General features: G+C 41.1%; 1 protein-coding gene across 1 annotated transcript in view; it reads left to right on the plus strand.

Annotated features, from left to right (window-relative positions):
* The window catches only part of Slamf1 (signaling lymphocytic activation molecule family member 1), a 32,611-nt gene extending 10,198 nt beyond the window's left edge, over window positions 1–22,413 (plus strand). Inside the window, exons 3-7 of the mRNA XM_028784378.1 lie at window positions 594–887; window positions 10,705–10,800; window positions 15,039–15,112; window positions 19,909–20,004; window positions 21,338–22,413. Of these exons, the coding sequence (XP_028640211.1) occupies window positions 594–887; window positions 10,705–10,800; window positions 15,039–15,112; window positions 19,909–20,004; window positions 21,338–21,388 (611 nt within the window). The 3' untranslated portion in view covers window positions 21,389–22,413. The remainder of the gene's footprint in view (window positions 1–593; window positions 888–10,704; window positions 10,801–15,038; window positions 15,113–19,908; window positions 20,005–21,337) is intronic.
* Window positions 22,414–24,345: the final 1,932 nt, after the last annotated feature.

Consider the following 24,345-nt stretch of genomic DNA (forward strand, 5'->3'; position numbering starts at 1 on the left):
GAGAGAGAGAGAGAGAGAGAGAGAGAGAGAGAGAGAGAGAGAGAGAGAGACCTTGCCTGTCTTATGGCATTGGGATTGTATGAATGATAGGACCTGTAGCTAAGATTAAAAACCCTACCACTGCTTTAGACCCACAAAGCCTTTGACAGACAGACAGACAGACAGACAGACACACACACACACACACACACACACACCCCTTATGAAAGCCTACCACTGAAAGCTCATGTTCTTAGCTCATCATCTAGGGTGTTGTACCCATAAGCCAGTCAAACCCTATCTTATTCCTGATAGAATAAGGCAGAGCAAGCTAGATGGCGAGCATCAGGAGGCAGGCAGTATCCTAACAGTATCAGCAGAAAGGAACCATAAGCCACATGCTTCTCTGTTCCATCTGAAGAGACTCCTGGAGTGAGCAGAGTGGGGTGAGGGATAATATGGGCCACAGTTCCCCAGCAGCGACAACTCACACGTAAGGTTTCTCAGCGAGGGGAAAATGACATTTCCTCTAGACTTTGTTTTGACAAATAAGTAAGTGGACAGTTCCGGGACCTTTGTTTCAGTGATGGTTCCCTTGCTCCTCCTCCTGACAGAGCAGGTCTCCACTCCAGAGATTAAAGTGCTAAACAAAACCCAAGAGACTGAGAATGGGACCTGCAGCTTGCTGGTTGCCTGCCTGGTGAAGGAAGGGGATCATGTGGCTTACAGCTGGAGTGACGAGGCTGGTACCCACCTGCTGAGCCAAGCCAACTCCTCTCACCTCCTGCACGTCAGGCTTAGCAGCCAGCATCAAGACAGCACCTACAACTGCACTGTAAGCAACCCTGTCAGCAGTCGCTCTAAGATCTTCAACCTATGGCAAGAAGAATGCAGGCAAGAAGTCTCAGGTAAGCACTTGAGTACCTCATCAATGGCAGATCCAATGCTAACTACTCCAATAGCTCTGCTTCCACAGCCAAGCTTTGCCCACAATATGATGTTTCACGTTTGCTTTATATCGTCAAAGCCTCCAGGTACATTCAACAAGGATGTTTTCCATGTTGGCCTGAGGTGACATTGTATTACATTTGATTCACAGATAAGGAATAAACAGGGAAGAAGGGGGACACAGAATCTGAGCCAGACTCAGGTCTCCAAGGGCAAGACTTTCTCTGTGCCTTCTGCTTTGGATCCAGTATTCAAGGATATGTAGGAAAGGGATTACAGGTTTCAGGTCCTAAATCCATGCTCTGTTATGATGAGATAGTTCTTTGCCAATGATAAACAGTTCACTACTTATGTTCTGGGCCATCAATAAGTACTTATGCTGCAAGAGAAGGGAATAGATACGATGTCTGATCTCTGCACCTCAGCAATGCATTGTAAATATAAGACATAAGACATTTACTCCATAATAATGTATAGGCTATAAGGGAAGGGCTTGTGCTGTGAATGGACTGTGAATCTTAGAGCCCCAGTTAGAGGACCTGAGGAATCACAGCCATACTGGCAAGGTACTTTTAACTGTATCCTCTCTTTGATTCACAATAAATTTGCTGGGCAGGTGCTGCTACCAGCTTGATATTACAGATGAGGAACTTGAAGTTCACAGAATTTAACTATCTCCTCAAGCTTCTTCAACTAGTGGAATCAAGGCCTAGATCTAAGTATTCTGAGTAGGTTTTCTCCTTTCCTGGGTAGAAAGCATCATTGTTCTGTTGGAGGAGAATGCTGATTATGTAAGCCAATCTAACCACAAAGATACAGAATAGACCAGTGCTCTCTCATGCCAGACTGTGTGTCTCTGTACGGGAAGGTTCAGGGAGAGCCCCAAAAGGTACTTCTTATACCCTGACATTGTCCTTTCTGAGGAATGGAGCAAGGGTCATCCCACTGAGACTCCAACCTGAATAGATGTCGATTCTATGTGACACACTAGATGGATGGGGACAGAGGAGAGAGAACTGTAGCTACATTACGTCTTCAGCATAGCACTTCCTGTGACAGAGACTTCCCACCACCCAGAAGACTCTCAGATAGGAAATACTCCTGCTGTACCCTAGAATATTCCTTTGAATTCTGTCATAAACCTAATGCAGTTATGTCATGGAAATAGTCAATCATCTCTCTGCTTTCTAAATGTGGCCCACAAACCATGTGTAGGCTATTCTATCCGGGTCCTCCCTGCCCACAGTCATTCAGAGCATCCTGACAAAACTAAGCAAACAGTACTGTATAGTGGGAAGCTTCCAGAATACGATCCCAGAGGTTTCTTTTTAATTACAGGCATAAAAAAGCTCAGCTTTCTCTGAGACTTTTATTCTTCATCTATAACAGACAGCAGATAGGCTTTGATTGTTCACTATGTACTGCCTACATGGCTAGGACATCATCAACCCTCACAGAAATCAAATACTATAGATAGTGTGAACATCTTCACACTATGAATGAAGTAAAGGGAACAAGAAAAACTATGAAAGGCTTGAGTAAGATCATACGCAGAGCCAGTGGGAGAACTGAGCTATCTGGTACTCAATTCTTATAGGTAGTCATAGAAGAGTGACTGCATTTAAAATACCTTAGGAAATCATGATGAAAAAAACCCTCTAGTTTTTCTTGGAGACAAGGGCAAAATACCCATTGTGCCAGGCTGCTCTCGTCCATTGTAAAAGCCTGTTTAGGAACAAGGAAGCAAAATTTTACACAAACCTATCTAAAAATGGAGATGAGTACTCCTTCCATGCTTCCAAATAGCTTGACAAGAATATAACTGGTGCATAGTAAAATCTCGGCAAGCCATAAAGTTTACACTCAAGGGCATTTGGCTCAGGATATCCTAAGCTAACACTGAAGATGACTTTACTCATTTAAGCATTTAAGCCACCCTGAGGATGACTGAAACACTAGTGTGTGTGTGTGTGTGTGTGTGTGTATGTGTGTGTGTTATGTAGTATGTACATAGGAAGCAGGCTGCTGTAAGGTATGGAGGGACAGCAAGTGGAGAAACATGATGCTCTGAGTAGAAGCCTATGGAGACCTCATCCAGCCAGTAAAGCTACTAGAAAAGACTTTCCTCTCTTGGGTCTCTGTTTTACCATCTCAAAGAGGAAAAGGGTCAATTGTTAATGTTTCTTCTGGAGGTGACATTTATGATTCAGTTCCTGAGTATGTCAACAAGAACTGTTAACAAGGGATGCTAAGAGTCTAGAAGTTTAAGATCAAGGTATTGTCAGGTTTGGTTTTTTCCTAACCTCTCCTTAACCAGCAGACAACTTTTCTCCTCTGTGCATCCCTGTGTGTCTCCTTTCCCTCTTTGATAGGACACCAGTTAAGTTAGATAAGGGCCCCCCAGTGACCTCATTTGAATTTAATTACCTTCGTAGCAACCTGTTCCCAAATACCACTCTGGTAGGCTTAGAACTTTAACATATGGGTTGGTAGGTGTAGTAATTAAACCTCAGTAATACACTAACACCCTAGTTTTAATTTGATTATTTTTGTAAAGCTTCCATCTTTAATTGAAGCCACATCCTAAGGACTTCCAAATATGGATTTTAAGAGAATGCCAGTTAACTTGCAGTTCAAGTAAATGTTCCCCTACCTCCAAAGATGGAGCAGGTCCTCACCACGTCCAAGTCAGACATATGGGTATTTTGCAGCATGACCTTTCCTCTACACAGGGCTGTAAAGGAAATTACCTAAATTACTGAAAACTCTCTTCTATTTGTCTATCACAGTGGTTCTCAACTTTCCTAATACTGAGACCCTTTGATCAACTCCTCATGTTGTGGTGACCCCCAACCATGAAATTATTTTCGTTGATACTTCCTAACTAATTTTGCTGTTATGAGTTGTAATGTAAATATCTGTGTTTTCCAAAGGTCTTAGGCAACCCCTGTGAAGGGGTCGAGACCTATAGGTTGAGAACCCTTGGTCTATCACTTTGTATTAGCAAACGGAAGTTGCTAATTTTTACAGCATGGATTTTACATTGACAAAATATCTATTGAGATTTTGCCATGTTCCGGCATGATGGAATGTACTAAGCACACAAAGGTCAAGAAAAAGAGAGATATAGTTTTTGTTCTTAAGAAGACAATTCTGTAAATAGACAATTATCCCAGATCACATGATATGAGAGGTTATAAGACAAAAGTATGTGCAAAGTAATAAAGAGAGGCAACGAACAGCACTGGCTCTCAGAGATCATCAAAGATGGAGCTTTGAGGAATGAGAAGTTATCCAAACTCATCGACAGAAGGCATCCTAAGCAGGGAGAGAAACAGAGAAGGCCAGCATTGCGTTCTACATCATCCTGCAGGTGATAGGAGCCAGCAGTTTTAGACAGAAACTCGGTTCCATTGTCTTTGCACTTCAATGAGAAAAACACAGTGGCATAGAGAATAGACTTGGGTCAGCAAGAGGCAAAAGAAAAAGAAATTTGTTATAGGGCATTATGACAGCAATCCATCCATATGAGCTGAGACCTGGGTCAAAGCAGTAACAGTTAGTGTAATAAAGACTTCCTACGCAGTGTGCTCCAAGGGAAACCTCAGCCCTAGGATGAAACTGCAGGGTAGGCTGACGGTTCAACAGACATTGTAATCAGTAAGTCAAAAGAGTTAGTTCTGAAGACATTTTCACTTTAATGAAAGAAAACCTCAAAGTCATTCATGGTACCTTGAGAACAAATATAGTATGATGCTGGCATGTGCTTTTGATGTGAGGCCTTAGCTCAACTGAACTGTGCATGGCCACATTTGTTCCTTGGAAAGAAGTTTTAATGACATTTGTCTAGGCCCTCAGTCATATAATCATCTGTGTTCTGGTGGCCACTTAGAAATTTTGTACATCTTCAATGTCCATTATAATACAGTCTCTTATGCCAAGGCCTGAATTTCTGGGCCTTACCTTTATCTAGCTCATGTGAAGCAAGCTAACATGGGTCAACAGTGTGTGGGACCGTGTGGGACTTGCTGCTGTCCTTTATCAGTATGTTTTGAAAGTATTATGTCTGTTTGAGGATGATTGATTCAAAATCTTAAATATTCAGCTAGAAGGGAATGCCCCTGGAGGCCCACACTAAAAGGAAGAACTTTTTCAAGAAATTATCAAAACGCTGGCTCAGTGGAAGGAAAGGCTGACACTGGAGCTCCACAGTGTCCCCCTCTCCAGTCTAGCAAAGCCTCATTTGCATAGTCACCTAGACATTCCATGCTCATGGTCATATCCTCTCCAATATCAGCCCCATCAAGCCAACACGACAACAGTGGCAAAAGGTAGAGGTGGGATACTTCGAGTCAGTTACAGCCTCATTATGTGGCCATACCTTTTACCAGGAAAGCTAGGAAGTACAGTTATTAGTTGGGTGGCTGTGTGTCCAGAGCTGACGTGTACCGCCAGGAAAGAATGGGAGAAATGATTGGCTGGTATCCTTTGCAGCATTATCTAGGTGGAACAGGCTGCCGTGGAGAGTTTCCAGAAGGTTTGGATTCCATGTAATAACTTTCTTAGATGTTCCCAGACTTGAAATTGGTATCCTCTCCCCACCCCCAGTTCTCACTGGAAACTACCACTAAGAAGGCATCTCTTGAAGAGTGTCAGCTTCTTCAAGGACCTGTGCTCCATGCCAGAAACCTTGCTGAGAAAAACCACATGAAAGGCAGGAAAGAGATCCGGTACTCTCAGACCGTTATGTGAGCATCTCAGAGGCTCCCGGGATGAACTACATTCATCTCTTAGGTTCTGCTTTGTTTTCTTTTTAATCATCTTTAAATAATATGATTTAAGGACTTTAAGGGAGGGAAGCTTTTGTGTTGCCGTGACAACTAATTTTCAAAGACAAAAAGGAAAAGAAGATTGCCAGCATTTTCATTGGAGGGAGGTGTGGCTCTGTGCCAGTTTTCTTGTTCAACTCGAAGCTAATACTAGAGGACTACAGGGTGGAGACTCTTGTAAAGTGCTTGCTCCTCTAAATAGTACAGGTGTTTTCAGTCAGCCTACTTAGCTGACTCTGAGAGATTTCTGCAAGGAGAAAGGCATCATACCTTTGGTTCAAAAAAAAAAGAAAGAAAGAAAGAAAAAGAAAGAAAGAAAGAGAGAAAGAAAGAAGGGAAGAAAGGAAGAAAGGAAGAAAAAAAAGACACACAGAGAGAAAGTTGGTTGATGTTTTTTGTGAATGAAAGGCCTGTAGAGCCAAGGACTTTTATCAGATTTCTGAGAACCACCATCCTGAGAGGCTTCACTACATGAATGAGCAACAGGAGAAAGAGAACGGGATCTTCTGGTCTGAAGATGGGAGCAAAGGCCATGTGTTGTGGGTGCCTCCAAAAAGCACACCCTCCAGATTCGTGTTGTTATTACAAAGCTATGTCAAGTAGGTCATCGGTACTTCCTTTGACTCCTGTCTGAGGGCATTCAGAAAGTAACCCAGCATGCCTTCTGAGACCTTCATATATTTAGCGCTCTGATAACTTTTAATAAAAGAATACATGTCAGTTCTCTATGATCCATTCGTATTCAGTAATTTAAGTTCATCAAATGTATGTATAGTTTTTTCATGTCCTATATTTGATGGAATAAGGGTGTGTAAGAAAAAGAATAAACACAGATATCTTTAAAGATATCTAGGTAGGATTTTGGTGACAAAGTCTTCTTCATTTGACTAGATAAAGAAAATCATTTTTAAAGAGACTACTACAAAATTTCTCTCTAGAGGGTTCACAGTATTTAAGACATGCTTTAGTAGATGCTAAAAGACAGACAATTAGACCTCCCACCAAGGAATATAGATGTGCCCTAGAAGCTCCGAGAAATGGGAAGACGCTGTTCATACAGAAGCTGAGCATCAGCTAAGGGAACAGGCACATGCCTCTTATACCCGTGCTGGGGATGCTGAGACAAACAATTGCAAGGCCACACAGCACATTTCTAGGCAAGCCTAGCCTCAATGAAAGAGCCCTTCTCAGCAACAATGACAAAAAGAAAGGGAGAAGGAAGGAAAAGAGAGAAGGAGGAAGGGAGGGAGAGAGGGAGAGAGGGAGAGAGGGAGAGAGGGAGAGAAGGAGAGAGAGAGAGAGAGAGAGAGACAGAGAGACGGATGATTTTTCCCAGTTCACAGAAGAGTCTACTCCTTGAGACTCTTTGGATCTTCTGAAGATGAGTGAAACATATAGATTCTTGGTGTAGAGTTCTTCCATTTTGCTTTTGTTTGGTGTAGAAATGGATAGAGAAATCAATCCTTGCACAAGGATAGCACAAGTAGCTCAATATGAACAAGCCTCAGAGGACCACAAGGAAAGCATTTCCAGAAGCTTTGGCAACCGTGGACAACCTGACCCAAACAAGCTAGATAGGCAGCATGGTGTCCATATGTGCCTGAGTTCCCCAGGGCTTATACCATGGTCAGTGAATAGCACCAAGTGGATGACCATTAAATACAGGCACCTCGGGGCCTGCTGCATAGACAGGAAGGCTTTCTGTTGATAACAGAGGTGATCTCCAGCCTCCTAGCAGTTTACTGGAAAACTGAGACTGGCAAAAGCAGGTTACATTCATTGATCATGTGACAATTCTGAATACTTTATATACGTTATTATTGTGGTTCATCAGAACAACCCCATGGACTAAATTTTTTATGCTTATTTTATTGATGGTGAAACAGGCCTCAGGGAGTATGAAGGACTCTCTGAGATACTTAGTTATTAATTAGTACACATGGTACCGAATCCATCTGTCTGGCTTATAATACCATCATTTAAAATGGTTTGCCTTGCAAAGCGAGTGGTGGAAAACACAGGTTCTAACGTCGATTGCATTGACTACACGAGATGCTGAAGTCTTGAGGAAAGGGCAGAATGAGGCTGGGATGTTCAGGAAAGGTGACACTGAGGACGGAAGAGTGGCCTGAGCATCGGGCCTAAGCAGGTGTGGTGGGCAGCTGAAGCATCATCAGGAAGCAAGTAGAATGTGGAAGGGAGATGGCGAAGAGATGGGTTGGCCACCCTACAGGCCTTAGCTCTCCCGGGCATCAGAGTCTGCGGCTTTGCTAGTGGGACTCTCATCTCCAGAGTCCGTCAGAAAGCTTGAACTCTACAGTTCTTCCCTTCCCAGCTGGGCCACTGATGTCTTCTAAAATGTTACACATACTTGTTTTCTCAACACGAAATCAGTGGGTCATGTAAATTAAACACTATATATAGTTCTGTTAGCCAACGGTTCTATTAAAAAATAGTCACCAATATATCCATACATATCTTAAACAGCAAAAGGAAAACTTAGACTTGATAACACATCTTCCACATTGCCTCTCATATCTGGCTGAAGCTGGTCATTTATGTCACAGGAGATAGACAACAGGTTGATTTAATCCTCCTGAGATGCCCTAAAGAAAGACACAGGCCTGGTGTTACCACACTGGAGGCTCAGTCATGTGCTTCTGTGAGTGGGTTGTTGGCTTATGTGAGTAGGTGGGTAGCAGGGCTGCCAGCAGGAGGCCTGTGAAGGCGACAAAGGTGGATTTGGCAGGCAAATCTCCATGAAAGCCAGTTGTCTGTTATTTTCCAGTTTCAGGGGCGTTGCCTTGGTTTTTGGTCTTTTTTGTAAATCTCATATGAAATTCGGAAGAAATATTATTGTTGGAAATGATATAAGTGGTTCAGGTGTTTGTTCTTAAATTCGTGTTTGTTATAGACTTTTTCATGATATGTATATATTAGAAGAAGAAAGAGGAACTCAAAATAAGAAGCACTATGATCATGATTTGCTGGACCAACACCTCAGCTTTGTGAATGAAGCTCAGGCTGTGGTCTCTGCTTCTTACCTTGTACTGGGGAACTTTCTCTGTGTGTCCCTGGAACTGACAACAAAGAATCTGACCCAATCAGACTCCTGGTCAGACCTACATGTGTGTACATACACAGAGAGCTCTCAGCCACCATGGTCAGACCTACATGTGTGTACATACACAGAGAGCTCTCAGCCACCATGGTCAGACCTACCTGTGTGTACATACACAGAGAGCTCTCAGTCACCGTATACTCTTCAGTGTGTCATGCAGAATTGGGTAGCTCACATGCTGCTGTCCTCATTTTATGTATTATACGAAACCAACTCTGCTTATCCATGATTGTTCATTCATTCATTTATTTGTTTTTAAGGCAAGGGTCTCACTCCACAGCCTTGAACTTTCAGCCCTCTGATTTGAGCCTTCTGATTGGTGGGACTGGAGGCATAAGCCACCAGACTTAGCTTTTCTCCTTTTTTTGACCAAGATGGTTGAAGTTGGTGTTTGGCAGGGTTAAAACATGATTTACTTGAGGAAGCGAATCTGTCATTGCAGTGAGATGTCTTGTGACTAGCTATATAGAGCGCCTAGGAAGAAAAGAACTCTTTCAAGCCCGGAAGAATACTTCTAGTAGCTTTTGGGCTAGAGCCTTTTACCAGATTTCTGTGTATATTTTTATCAGTTCTCCAAACATCCGGATTGTGCCTCCAACTACTCTGCCTCTTTGTAATTCACTTAGTTCTTCCTTTCAACTTCTGATGTATCCCTCAAAGTTTCAACAGTCAGGAGGTTTATAGTTATATATATATGTATATATGTCAGGGTAGGATGTTTTTAAACCCCCATTTTTTTTCACAATCAACTTTATAAAGTGCCCCTACACATTAGTGTTAATTCCTGATACTGCATTTGTCTCTCTAGTAACACTAGAACTTAGTGCCATTACTTAGAAACCTAGTGCTTTGAGTGGGACCTCACTGCCTGTTCTAAGTCCAGGAGTCTCTGTGACTCCCAGGAAGTCTGTCTTTAGTATTTGGTCATGTTTTCTCTCCTATTGCTAGCTCTAGCCCTAGACTTCTTCATGATGTTTCCTTGCTTATAAAACGGGAATAATAAAAGTATCCACCTTTTAGGCTTGCTCTGATTAAATATGTATACAATTTGCTATCAAAAGCATCTGACTGTAAGTACTTACAAGTGCCCAATATTATGTTAGTGTGCTATATATCTTGTTGAGACAAAGGTTGATTTTTACAAAGTGGTGTTCTTGGTTCAAAAGGATTAAGCCCAGTGGCTGAAAGAGAGAAAGCTACAAAATTTGGATATGTGATTTCAAGCCTCAGTTAGCTTTGCTAATTTAGAATGGGATAACAATAAGCAGGAAACACTACATGTGTTTCTTTTGGTTTGGGTCTGGTGGTTCAGCATAGTTATTTGCATTGAGAGGCAATAATAGCACTGTTGTGTTTATTTTTTAAGAAGAAAAGCAGATTTCTTCCCCCAGGTTGTCTCATGGGAGTAGTTTTGGGGCATGGGGACAAGCGCACTGGACCATCATATCCCTTTTACCAAAAATGGACACATAATACATTCGATATTTTTAAATGGAGGAGCAGGACAAGAGATTGGCTTAGGAGAGAGATCGATATGTTAAGTTTAAACAAGGGGAAAAAGCATTTCATTTAGAAACATCTTTATGAAATTAGAAATGGGAAGTTAGGGCTGGTAAATAAAGTGAAGGTAAAAAGGTAGAGATGGAAATCTTAATGCTCTAAAGCTGATCTCTAAAGCCATGCAAACAAAAATCTCCCTGGGGAGACAGACACAGCAATGGAGGCTCACTCCCCTCTTTTTTGGGTGGGGGAAGGCTCACTCCCCTTGCTTCTGGGAGTGAACACACAATGCATTTTGCTATTGACCTTTGACTTTTTTTTTTTCAGAGTCGAGTTCATGGATACCATATACTGCTGTACCATCTGGGGTCATTTTAATCATCATCCTGGTTTCCATGGGAATAATAATGGCGAAAAGACAAGGTAGGCTGTATTTCAAGGAGGCATTTCTTGCTGGGCTCCCAGTGGTAAGTGGAATAGATTTTATGCAAGCATCAACTCTTGTATATAGACAATAAGATTTTGTACGATCTCACTTTAAGCACAAACTCAATCTTACTACTTTAGTTTTCTGGCTGGGAGCCCTGTGAAAAATAATAAAAACATCTCGAGACCTGGTCCCGTTCAGCACAGTTCTAGTCTATTGAACCCTGTACAGGTTAAGGGAATCAGTAGAGGACAGAGCCACACGTGTCTAATGTAGGAGACATTGTGCAGACAATCTAAACTCAACACTGAAGTTTGGCTGATTCAGAAGACTAAAGGAATCAGAACAGGAGGCATACCATACTGAGATTTACTAGAGAACAGAACTCAGAGGACTCTTGGATCCATCCATGAAACATGTCCTAGGGTGGGCTAAAAACAGTAAGGCTATGATCCTAAGTTTAAGTGCTTGGTATTTCTTCCCAATTGTCCTGTTATTCACTATCTCAAGGGTATGTGCACCCTCAGCCTTACTGACTACCACCCACTCATCTGGATCAGAGCATTCTGACTCAGATGTCCTGGTTGGCCTTCCTTTAATGAGGGCAGAACAAGATGCAGATCAATGTCATCCATATACAGTCTTCTTAGAAAAGCCCTTACCTCAGCACATTGGTGTTGGTTTTGCTTATATAAGATGTCGATCACAGCACAGATGCTTACCTCTATCTCATTTCCTCCACCAAAGAGTTCACTGAGATGGTGGGGGTGGGGTGTGTTATTCAGATACAAGTTCTGTTGAGAGCTAAAGGTTTGGGAGTGGGTCTACTTAGTTTTATCAGAAAGCAGTGAGAGATGGAGGCTAAGAAAGCAGATGGAGTTTTCCTTCTCGTCCAGCTAGCAAAGCTATGCTGTTTTTCCACACACATTCCACATGGTGTTCTGCTCAGCACATGGCTGAGCTCTGAGGGAGCGGTGCTTCCCTCCCCCCAAACTCCCACCAAAGCCCACTTCCACTCACCCTCTAAACACATATCCACCTTTTCCAGGCACCATTTATGCCTTGTATGCCTGTGCCAAAATCTACATCCAGTTGCTATGTCCCCCACAAAATACTGCTCAAGGGATTCTGTTGGCAATGTCTAGTGGTATCTGCTCCAAAATGTCTCCTGAATTTGAAGAGTTTTAGCTTAGTTTCCACCTCCAAGGGAATACACTAGTTAAGAGTGTAGGCATGGGGTAGAGTGCAGTGAGACAAGTCTGTAGTAACAGCTGCTTACAAGTCTGAGGTAGGATGATCACTCCAGCGCATGGATTCTAGATCAGCCCTGAGCTACATACTAAGACCCCAACCCCAAATAAACCAATAAAAACGTGAGACTTTGACCTTAGACAACATTCAAATGCACTTTGCCACCAATGAGCTGTGTAACCAAGCAATCTTCTCACCATCTGCAAAGCAAGAATATTATCCCCTTTGTGGTATTGCTGTGGTGATTGACAAGCCAATGCACAGAAAGCACCACACAGTGGTTTTCCTGCATGATGCACGTGTATACACATACATCTATACGCATATACGTCTCTTGATGTGAGTAGGTAAATGTTTAAGTCTTAAGGCTAGTATAGAGCTATACTGGAAGATTCTAGAAACAATAGTAACAGCAGGTTTAAAGTACTTGAAGCTACAGTCACATAAGACAACTTCTTAGACGCACCTTTAATCCCATCACTCAGAAGGCAGAGATAGGAAGATCTCTCTTTTGAGTTTGAGGCCAGCCTGACCTACAAATCCAGTTCCAGAAAGGGTGGAGTTACACAAAGAAACCGTGTCTCAAAGGTAAAAATTAAAAAGAAAAAAATCCTCTGGTTTTACAACTACAGTATAGCAAATGCTAAAGCTACCTTGAAGGCTAAGGTCTAGGACTCGGGTCTTTTCCATAACATCCCAAGACTTGGCTGACATGGAGCCAAATTTAGCTGGCTCCTGAAAATCTGTTTCTGTACTGATAAAGAGGAGGATGGGAGAAAGGGAGGGAGGAGACAGAAGAAAGAATCTAAATTATCTCGATTCAGTGGTCTTTTTGATCATTTGAGACTGTCCTGTCAATTCTAAATTTTAACCTGAGAGGGCCTGCAAGGTTGAAAGTCACTAAAAAACTTGAGTACATCCTCAATTTGTATCCCTGACTGTACCTAGAAGGGGGCTGGGCAAACAAGTCTCACTTTGCAAACTCTAGTGGATTTGGAATGAAAGCATATCTCATAGAAACACTTTGTACCCTTCTCCTACCCCCAACCCCTGCTGAGAACCTAGGACCCCCTACCTTCCAATTCTTACTCTTCTTCTCTCTGTGTGTCTCTGCTAACTCTGACTCTCTTTCTCTCTGCATGTCTGTGTCTTTCTCTCTATGTCTCTGACTCTCTCTGTCTTTCTATCTCTGTCTCTCTATTCTGTCTCTCTCTTTCTGTCTTCGTCTCTCCATGTGCCTGTCTCTTTATGCATCTCTCTCTGTGACTATCTGTCTGTCCATTTCTCTCTCTCTCTCTCTCTCTCTCTCTCTCTCTCTCTCTCTCACACACACACACACACACACACACACACACACACACACACAATCCACTCACTCACCAGTGAGATTAGAACAATCTGGCATGCTATGCCCACAGAGGAAAATCACCCACTGACTTTGCTAGAATTCCTTGAACTTCCCCAGTGACCGACCATTGTTTCCTTACCAAGAACCACACCCGAGATCAGCCCTTCCACCACATTCGCAAGACTGGGTTTCTCTTCCAGACCAGAGTGTACTTCTTGGAGCTATTATCTCAGTGATAGGCTTCCAGGTTTTGAAGAGGCTAAGTTAATCGACATTAGTAACTTTACTCTAAAAATTACAGCTTTTTCTGACCTGAGCTTCCATACTCAGCCTAGATCTTGCAACAGTCCCCTGCAAGTCCTCCACAGGGCAGGCTCCTGTCTTTCCACATATTGGCTAGTGCATGATGCATGCAAGAGGAGTGGTTCAGTGTTAGAAAAAGTACATACATGGAAAGCCGAAAACACCATTTGTGTAAAAAAGAGAAAAACCTATAAAATATAACCGATATCTAACACTGTGCCATCCAATATTTAATCAAATTACTGTTAAGTAATGGTGTCTTGGTTCACTGCTCACACAGCTCAAGTACTCACTTGCCACTTGTGATTATTAGCCTATGCAGAGGGATTATTGATGTCTTCATAGAGAACATTATATTGTCCAAAGATGGACATACAGGGAGCTTTTTAATTGGTTACTTCTGGGGATGAAATGAGGTTGGTTAATGAGGGAGAGGGAGTTACAGGTTATAATCTTATGTATTTCTATCCTTCTTGAATTTTTATGATGAGCTTCATTGTAACTTAAAAATGTATAACAATTCATTAATCTATGAAGACCTCAGACCCTGAGCTAGTTTTCTAGATTATGAGTGTAAGAGTGGTAGTTCTGAGTTGTTTTCTAGATGCCTCCAAGTGGATCATCCCGCTATACCACCATCCCATACACACAGAGCAAGCCCTCCAGAAATAGATAGAGCCGTGAATCAAGCCAGCTGGAGAATAGAAGACATTCTCTAAATAACAAGCTGTGACCTCAGGAAACCTAGAACCCTCTCAGGAGAACAGATAACACACAGAACTAAAGATTAAAGCAACCGAATAGAATACCACAGCAATGAAATGGCACCCAAGCTGGGAGTCATGGCATCTGCTCCAATCCTGGTACTTGAAAGACTGAGGCAAGGAGGATTTTGAGTTTGAAGGCAGCTTGGGCTATAGAATGAGGCCATGTTTTGGCAATGAGTGGAGCATAGGAGGAGAAGGAAGAAGAGGATGGAGGAGGAAGAGAGGGAGGCTGAGGTGTTGAGAAGAAAATGCTCAGCACATATAGGACATTTGTTATCTGCTAGAGTAACTGGTGTGGGTGCTTTGCAAGTGTCGTCTTATTCGGTTTCTCAGCAATCCTATGAAACAGGCATTTCAAATTTCATTTGCTAGGTAGGTCTAGACAGAACAAATCACCAATCTAATGCTGTGAATGAACAAGTGGAAGCTGAGAACTAGTGCCTCATTCTTATGGCAATGCTGGGGGAGGTGACTATCCCGTAGAGAGGAAAGGCCAGACAAAACTGAGCTGAGGGCTCACACTGAGGACTAGAGAATGGTAACCACTGTGTTTCTTTCTCTCCAGGTAAACCAAATCATTGCCAGCCACCAGTAGAAGAAAAAAGCCATACTATTTATGCTCAAGTACAGAAATCAGGAGTAAGTTCTATGCTTTCCTTGGAGAGTGTCTGTCATATTTTCCACAGAATTTCTGATAGGCTGCCTTGCACACATCCATGGTCCTGCAGAGATCTAGAGTAGATGAACTTAGGAAATTAGAAGAGTAAGAACAAGAGCTCCCCGAGTGTCACCGGACCCCTATATTGTTTGAAATCATAGAAAACACTGGGTAATCTGGTCACCTGCTTTTTTTGTAGTAATGAATGAAGTTGTAAGCACACGACATCGGATGCTTTCCAGCTGCAGTATTCTAGGTTGGGAACTCCTAGAAATTCTCAAACTTGCTTCTTGAAGGTTGTAGGCTTGGGGAAGGAGGGGAAATATGGCAAAACTACTGTGTAGTATACAGGCCAGCCTGCTCCAAATAAAGGCATCTGCAGAGTACAGTCAGGGCCAGAAAGGGAGTACCTTGATAATTCTAGTCAGAGAGGGTTCAAATGAAAGATGACAACATGTTGAATAAGGAAGAGGGGGAAAAAGCTGAGGTAACATGACCACTGAACTAAGCAAGAAGTGATGGGAAAACGTGAGACATGATGGAGTCAGGGAACAGATATGTCAGCAGTGAAAGATGGAGAGTTTACAGGATCCTTGTTAGACCCTGTTGTTTTCTAGACATAGCTAACTCTAGGGAGGGGATTAGCCCACAGTCAGCCCATTTATGATGTGGTGGGAGCATATTCTTGAGTAAAAGTTATGAAAGTAAGGATGATTGTATAATAATACAATAAATAAATTTTCGATAATTTAATAATAAATTAACAGTACTGGGCAAATTCCTTTCTGCTGCCTGCTCGTTTCCTGCTGGGTTTATTACCTCACCCATGGACACCTATTGAGAACAAGCCTCCATTTAAAACCATGAGAGACCTAATAGTACTCTCTCGCCCAAAGGTACACCTAGCTGAGTGTGTCTTTTAGAATCAGCTTCTCAAGTATTATAAAACAAAAAGTAGGATTGCATCAAACCTACCGACCTACTTGAGAAGAAATTATATCTTTCAGTTTGAGTCTTCTACCCATAAGGTACCACCCACATTGTCATTCCCTCCAAAACACCTCTGCACCACAGCTGCCTGGCTCCTCCCCAGAGATAACCACAATCCTCCGTTCTAGAAATGTAAATTATATTTTTTCTTGACCATTATAAAAATAGAGTCCATTGGTTTCTGCATCAGGTTACAAAATTCATGCATGTTTTTTAATTCTCGCTGGCTTATCAACTATCAATATATGAATGTGCTGTTTTAGAATATGTTTATCCAGTTACGTATCAATGGGCATCTGAGATATTTCCAGTTTGAGGCCTTTATGACCATTACAGTTATGAAATTCATATGAACATGTCTACATATTTGATGGGCACAAGTCTAGAAGTAAATTTGCTGAATGATGAGAGTATTTGGATTCCCCAATCAACTGGATGAGACCAAACTGTTCTTCAGAGTGGGAGTCAATCTGTGTTTCCAATAAATAAGTCTTAATAGTTTACATGCTAGCCAAAAATTACTATCAGCCGTTCATCCATCCCAGCAGGGAGGTCTTATTATGGCTTATTTTCCTGAGAAGTAACAACTTCTTATATGTGTATTGCCATATTAAAATCACCCGGCTTTCAAATCTCTCACCCACTTACCTTTGTATAAACCAAAAGGCCATTTTAGAAGTAAGCCCTTTTGAGGTTAGATCCGTATCATGTGTGGCTTGCCTTAGTAACTTCTCAGCAAGACATACTGATAAAAATACTTCTTAATGTCAGGGTAGAACAAGTTATAACCTCATTCTTTACAGCTATTAGTTCTTACAACCTGTTGGAGAAGCTTTTCTCAGTCCTGGGTAATGAAAATACTCTTTCAGTATCCTCTTTCATATTTATTTGTTATATACCTAAGAAATAGTTTTGAGTTTTTAATAGGAAGGACTAAATTTTCTTTTTTTTCCACATGTGTATATTCTATTTGTCATTTGTTGTACAGAGTGTTCCCCAACTGCCATACCACTTTCATTATAATTTGAGGTCCCATTTATGTGTGGTTCTATTTGATGTTCTGTATTCTGCCCCATTGTCCACTGCCTTGATTAGAGATATAAATTGTGATATCTGATAAAATGAGTCTTCCCACTTGGTCTTTTTCTTCAAGCATTCTTGACCAATTTTGGTACTTTGCATTTGATAGATAGTTCAAAATCGATCTGTTAAACCCTTCTCACTAAATATTACTAGGATGTTAATTAGCACCAAACAGACCAGTGAGGAGAGTAAACATCTTCATTGTTTTGAATCTTTCCTATCCTTTAAGTCTTGTTCAGTTTCTACATGTGACATTTTATAGTTTTCCAAATAATATCTTTCTAATTTGTCGATTGGCATTTTATATTTTAAAACACTATCAACACTACCTTTTTCAAAAATTTTAGTTCCTAGTTATTTGCTATCGACATATCAAAAACTAACTTTTGTATATCAATTTTGTATTTGCAACACTGCTGAATTGGTTTATAAGTTCTTACATTTGTTTGTTAATGACTTGAGTTTTCTCCAACGTCCTTGCATTATCTCCAAAGAATTAGCTTTTCTTTTCCAAATCACAGAGCTCTGTCTGCTTTCCTTTGCCCTGTTTCACTGGCTGAGATTTCCCACATGGTGGTGACCAGAACCAGTAACAGACAGTCTCATAAGGTTCCAGATTTGAAAAGAAAACTTTTAATACACCATCATTAAGTATTTTTGCTGAAAATTTTCTAGTAAGCTCTTTTCCACATTAAAAAATATTGTTGAGACCTAGAGATTACTCAAGGGTTAAGAATGTATAATGCTTGTTTTAGAGGACCTGGGTTCAGTTCCCAGTCTGGCAGGTTACGTCCATGTATACACTTGTAACCCCAGTTCCTGGGGATGCAATGTCCTCCCCGTTCTAGCCTCTGTAGGCACTTGCTTTTCTGTGCCTCTTCATAGTCAGTCTGAGTATCCCCTACACACACACACACACACACACACACACACACACACACACACACTTAAAAATAAGATAAATCAACAATATATTGGCAGGGTAAGCACAGCCTGTAATCCTAGCACTTGGGAGGTGATGGCAAGATTATGGCAAATTCAAGGCTAGCCTGAACTATGTAACAAGTTTCAAAGAAAGAAAGAAAAACAAACAAACAAACAAATTGTTATCTTCTATTCCTGGTTTGCTAGACAAAAAAATGTATCACAAGATGATGTTCTATTTTACCAACACCTTCTTGCATCTGCTGCTCTAACCTTCTGGTTATTTTGATGCATTTTTCCCTGTAATTCTCTGGAATATTTGGCTGGGATTTATTGTATTTCTCCCTTTATATATTTGGCAGAGCTTACTGGTAAGATTGGAGTTTCTTTGCTAGACGATTTTTTAAAATCGTATTTTTATTATTCTACTTTATTCTCTGTTGTATTAGTAATTAAATAACTGTTTTCTCTATTTTTAGTGGATACCCTAGAGATTATAAAATACATCCCTGACTTCTTAACATACATTTGTTCCTATTATTACCCTCCACTACAACACTTTAGCTACACTATAATTTTGCATCTTGATTTATATTCTATTGATTTTAATTTATATGTACTTTAAATATATAAGACATTATTATTTTATATATCAATAAAATATACAGACTCACATCCTTACAATTTCTTTCATTTATGTTTATCATGATTATATTATATCATTATAAAGATGATAACAGATAATTATTAAAAAATTAGCATTTGTCTTTTCATCATAATTGCTGTATGATATCTGTATAAAGAATATAACAACAGCCAGGTTTCATGGTTCATGGCTTTAATCCCAGGCTGAGGCAGGGAGATCTCTATGAGTTTGACGATATCTTGGTCTACATATTGAGTTCCAGTCTAGCCAAGGCTACACAGTGAGATTCTATCTCAAAAAAGCAAAACCAGAACATATCAACATAGAAAACTAAACAGCTGTTTGCTTATCTGGTAGGAACCGCTCCAGAGTGTATCATGGCTCCTTCTTTGTACAGTAACTTCAAGGGTTTGCATTCACAAAGAATATGCAGAATTAAGTTATACAAGTTATACACCTGATGTTCTTCCAATTCCTGGAGACATGAAAGTCAGCGACCCCAAATGAAGGCAGGAGAAACAAAAATCTGCTCATATGGCTAAAACTGTGTTCAAAGTAACTCCTTATACCTAGATAAAAATCCTAAAGGGGAATTCAGCAACATAGCTCCAGTAGAACTTCGGGTGGTGCCTTTCACACTCTTCTTTGCAAACTTTCCCAATTGAATGCAGAAAGTGTGGGTTATTTACTAAAGCCACTATTCCTACATTTCGATCTGGTCACACTAAAATTTTTCCAACCAGGAAGAGAAGAGAAGGTTGCATCAGTGAATAAAAGTTGATTATCAAACTGTTTTTATGTGCTCCTCCACCATTGCATCCCTAGTCAGAAATTCTTCATTAAATTAAATTTTTCTCCAAACTCTATTAACTAAGAAATGTATGGCAATTTCAGTAAACTTTTTTTTGAAGCATTAACAAGGGATAAGGTTGCCTTGGGAGGTTGTAAGCCCTGAGAGATAACTTGGGGAGTGGCTACAGTGAACTGCAGGCAAGTTTGGGAGTATTCTCACCAGGGAGGAAACTAGAGTAAGTGGCTAAGGAGCTTTTGAACTTGAACTGCTTTTCTGTGGGCCAAGGTGGATGGGACCCACATTTTTGCTCATCTAATCTGCTTTCTTTACTTCTTTTGTAGCCTCAAGAGAAGAAACTTCATGATTCCCTGACAGATCAGGACCCCTGCACAACCATTTATGTGGCTGCCACAGAGCCTGCCCCAGAGTCTGTCCAGGTGACATATCTCTGCCTTTCCTCACTGAATGTCTGATAAGAGACAGAGAAGGGAAAGAAGGATTTTATTACTTATTTTATTTTATTTTACTTCATTTTTTAGTAGAGATGGAATGAAACAGATTGGTGAGTGGCAGACTAGGAGAGCGGTCTAGATCACACAAGGGGCAAGGAAAAACTGCAGCCAGGGTTAGTGAGGGCTTACACAAACCCCTTGATTCCATCTCACAAGCTGTGGGTTCCTATCTACTGGCTAGTATCTCTCTCAGAGTCATCCAAGGACCACGTCTAAAAGACCTGGCATACTTGTTAAAAGCAATGAATGAGTACCACATCTACATCTGGGTCTTACTAGCCCCTATAAAAACTCAATAGTGTAGACTTTTCTTGGCTTCTCCAAACTATACCCCAGGACTGACCATAAGTTGGAATAATGGAAAATGGGAGAGGAAGAAAAGAATTGTTGAAGAATTCAGTGATAGTTATTGTTGGTTGTCAGCTTGATTGGATTAAGAGGTGCCCAAGAAGTTGGTAAAGTCCACCGTTGGGTGTGTTTCTGAGGGTATTTCCAAGGGCAGTAGATGATGAAGGTTCTGACCTGATTGACAGGTTCCTGATACATGATGGCCTCATAATGTAATCATAGTGTTAAAAGATGGAAAAGCTAGGTGGTGGGGCCATGATGGAGGAAGAAGCCCACCCATTGTGTGTTTTTGAAGCAGGATTGGTATTGCTCTGGTTTCTTTTGGTATCCTGCTTTAATGTTTCCTATCTGCCATGATGTGAACTTGCTTGTCTCTTTTCTTTGACTCTCCTTGCCCTATGAAAAAATCTATTAACTGTTTTTGTATTACTACAACCAAAGTATGTAAGAGAACAACTTTAAGGGAGATTTGTTTTGGCTTACAGTTTCAGAGGATTCAGTCTATCATGAAGGGGAGATACAGCATATCATGGCATGACTGAAGTCCTGATTTAAGAGAGTTTCTTTCAGAGGAGGAGAGGGAGTAGGGGAGGAAAGAAGAGGGGTGGGAGAGGTGTGGGAGGAGTAGGGGAGGGAGGGCAATGCCAGTCTTCAGATAACTAGGGGCAAATCTCTCATTTCTCTGATGGCACACTTATGCTTGGAAGAGAGAGATATAATCAAATTTGCAGGCAAACACTTGGAGACCCAAGTGCTGGCTCTAGCCATGCCCGGACAGTGTCAGCCTGTAAGCATAATGCTATGCTGTGTGAATTCTAAGCCGTTCCTTTCCCCAGGGAATGCTGTTCTGTTTCCTGCCTGTGAAACTTTTCTCTATTCCTTCACCCACAAACTTCTTCTTTGCCCATAGGAATCAAACCCCACCACAGTTTATGCCAGTGTGACACTGCCAGAGAGCTGACCCATAGACCCAGTGAAAGGACTTTTTGAAGGAGGATAGAAGGACCAAAAGACACACTGAACTGGGCCCCAGGTCCCAAGTTCTCTGTGACAGAAACTGCACATCTGTACCCTTCTCCAATCAGTTCCCTGGTGATGGATCTGCACAGGCATGCCTGTGAAGTAGATGAGGAAGTGAGGCTTCTGGAGCACGTAGCCTGCCCTGCAGCTGACACAGACGTGAAGCAGAGATCCCTTGACACATCGTTCCATCCTTGCTGTGACAGATAAAATGCATAATGTGAGTTCAGGCATCTCACTCTCTGCTGGGTTGGATAACAGAACCCCAAAACAACAACAACAACAACAACAACAACAACAACAAAACTAGGACAAAGACTCCTTTTCAGATGGCTGAGCACAAGGTACAAAGACTGGAGACATTTTCATTTTGACTCTCTGTACTTTATTCTGGAAGCTGATTCTGATCACCTCAAGACCAAGGGTTCTGTGCCTCAGTTTCTCTCTCACCCTCTAGATGAAGAGGGAACAAAGCATAAAGAATGAAATCTTTGTTGTCTGAGATCATTCTGTAAAAGAACTGATATTTTATTTGCAAAACCCAAGCTAGTAATTCAATAGACTTGAAAACGGTTGGGGCTCTCTGAAGCTTCAAACAACAGAATGGAATCCATCTAAGGTTCTTCAAATTACAGTTCTCAGCAAGCAGCATTGTGTTTAAGTCAAAGCAGCAATGTTTGGTAATGCTGTTGTAAAGTTGCCTGGGATACTCAGAGGAACTTGTCCCAGGGAGGTTTTTTCACTTCTTCAAAGAACTTTTGACTTTAAGTTCTCTGTTTACTCCCTTGAGCAAAACTCTGCATCCTCAAGATTCTCTCTCCGTTGGTTGTGAGGCCATTTTATAATCTAGGCCTCCTGTGGAAATACAGGTCTACTACCCACTTCCTATCTCACTGCATACCTCTGTGTACTAGTAAATTTAACCTCAAGTAGAAAATTAAATTATTTTGATTTAACAGTTCCAAATGATTTGATGTTCCGTCTCTTAGATAACAGGTAGTAGGAAGAGTCTCTGTAAAGTCCTTTTTCTTCATGTTGTCTGCCCTCAGAGAGGCCAGGCCATCTTTCAACTTATTGTCCTTCTTGCACAACTTTGGCAAATACTTTAAAAATAACCATTGTGGAGATGGGGAGAGGTCTAAATGGATAATAGTGCTTTCTTTGCAAACATAAAGATCTGGGTTCGAACTCCTAGTGTCCATGTGAAAGATGAGTGTGTATGAGTGTGCCTGTAACACAGAGACAGACAGGTCCTGAGACATTGCTCCCTAGCCTTCCCAGCCTGGCATAAACGTCAAGTTCCCTTAGAGTGACAGAGGAAGACACTAGCTGCACACACACACAGTAATACACACACACACACACACACACACACACACAACCCTATTGTATCATTGTATGGCAAAGAACACCGACTGCCCGGCTCAAAACTCTGATGCCCCATTACCCTGTACCTTTCTGTATTTAGATAATTTACAATGTAAGTCCTGTTGCTCCATGTATCCTATTTTGTGTTACTAACTTATATCAAAGTATTGCTAATTATAATTAACAAAAGCTAACTTCGGATTTTTTCATATAAGAAAGGAACATTGAAAATATGCTATTTGATTCAAGTCACTACTAGGATATTCCAAAAAACCTTCTTTGTTACTCTACTCTCTAGAGTAACAAAATGTATAGAATGAATATGTATTGGATATGGTAAATATTCTCATATATATGAATCTATGTACATTATATGTATACATACATGTATATATATGGATTTATTAGAATAATTTACAGGCTGCCAGTCAAGCTAATCAAACTATGGCTGGCTGTAACCAGAAATTTCAAGAATCCAGTAGTTTCTCAGTGCACAAGGTTGGATGTCTCAATTGGTCTCCAGTAGATGCTGGAATCCTGAAGAAGTAGGCGTGAATGGCAGTTAAGGAATGAGTACGTTAGCAAGGCAACCAGGTAAAGAGCAAAAGCTTCCTTCTTTCGTGTCCTTATATAGGCTTTCAGCAGAAGGTGTGGATCAAACTGAAGTTGTATCTTCCTGACTCAAGATCCAGATCAAAGGCATGATCTGGATCAAAAGTGTGTGTCTTCCAACCTCAACGGTCCTGACTAGAAGTGGATTTACCCAATCACTAATCTCTCCCAGGTGTTCTCCACTTCTGGATTATAGTTCATTCCAGATGTAGTCAAGTTGACAGCCAAGAATAGCCATCACTCACCTCTGAAAGTAAGGAGGATAAAGGAAGAATAGACTGTGGCTAGGACCATGGCTAAAGTTGCAAAGCTACCCTAGGAACTATGATGCTGGTTGCCACTGTTATGTGACCATTGTCTACAGCACTAGGCGTAGACTCTACCCCTGCAAACTGCTTCTGCTGTGTTTAGTGACATGATAGTAGTTGTCATTTTTGCATTTCCACCACCAAAATTTCTCCCTACTTTATCTTTTCATCTCTAGCTTCTAATTCAATGTTTGATGCTTCAGAATGGCCAACCCAAGGTCATATATCCACATATCACATCTCCAAGGGAGGTTACAAATTTGCTATCTGGAAGCTTCTACTTTTGCAGTAGCTGGTAAACTCTACATTTTATAAATTTAAAAGTTTCCTAAAGAGACGTGAGATTCAGGTGCCAGGCAAACAAACAAAAAAAAAATGTTCACTACATGCCCTTATATAATTTTAGACAAAGAATTTTTATTAATTCTTTGAAAATGCCATATATGTACAACATTTTTTGATCTTATCTACCCCAACATGTCCCCTAGGAATCCACCAACCCCTTTACCTTCTGACTCAATGCCCTTTTTTATGTTATTATTACTACCATCATATTAGCCCTCTGAGCCCAGTTAGTGCTTACCATGTGAGAATGGGTATGGAGTCATGC

Source organism: Grammomys surdaster, unplaced genomic scaffold (assembly GCF_004785775.1).
Source record: "Grammomys surdaster isolate TR1022 unplaced genomic scaffold, NIH_TR_1.0 121954, whole genome shotgun sequence".
Classification (NCBI taxonomy): domain Eukaryota; kingdom Metazoa; phylum Chordata; class Mammalia; order Rodentia; family Muridae; genus Grammomys; species Grammomys surdaster.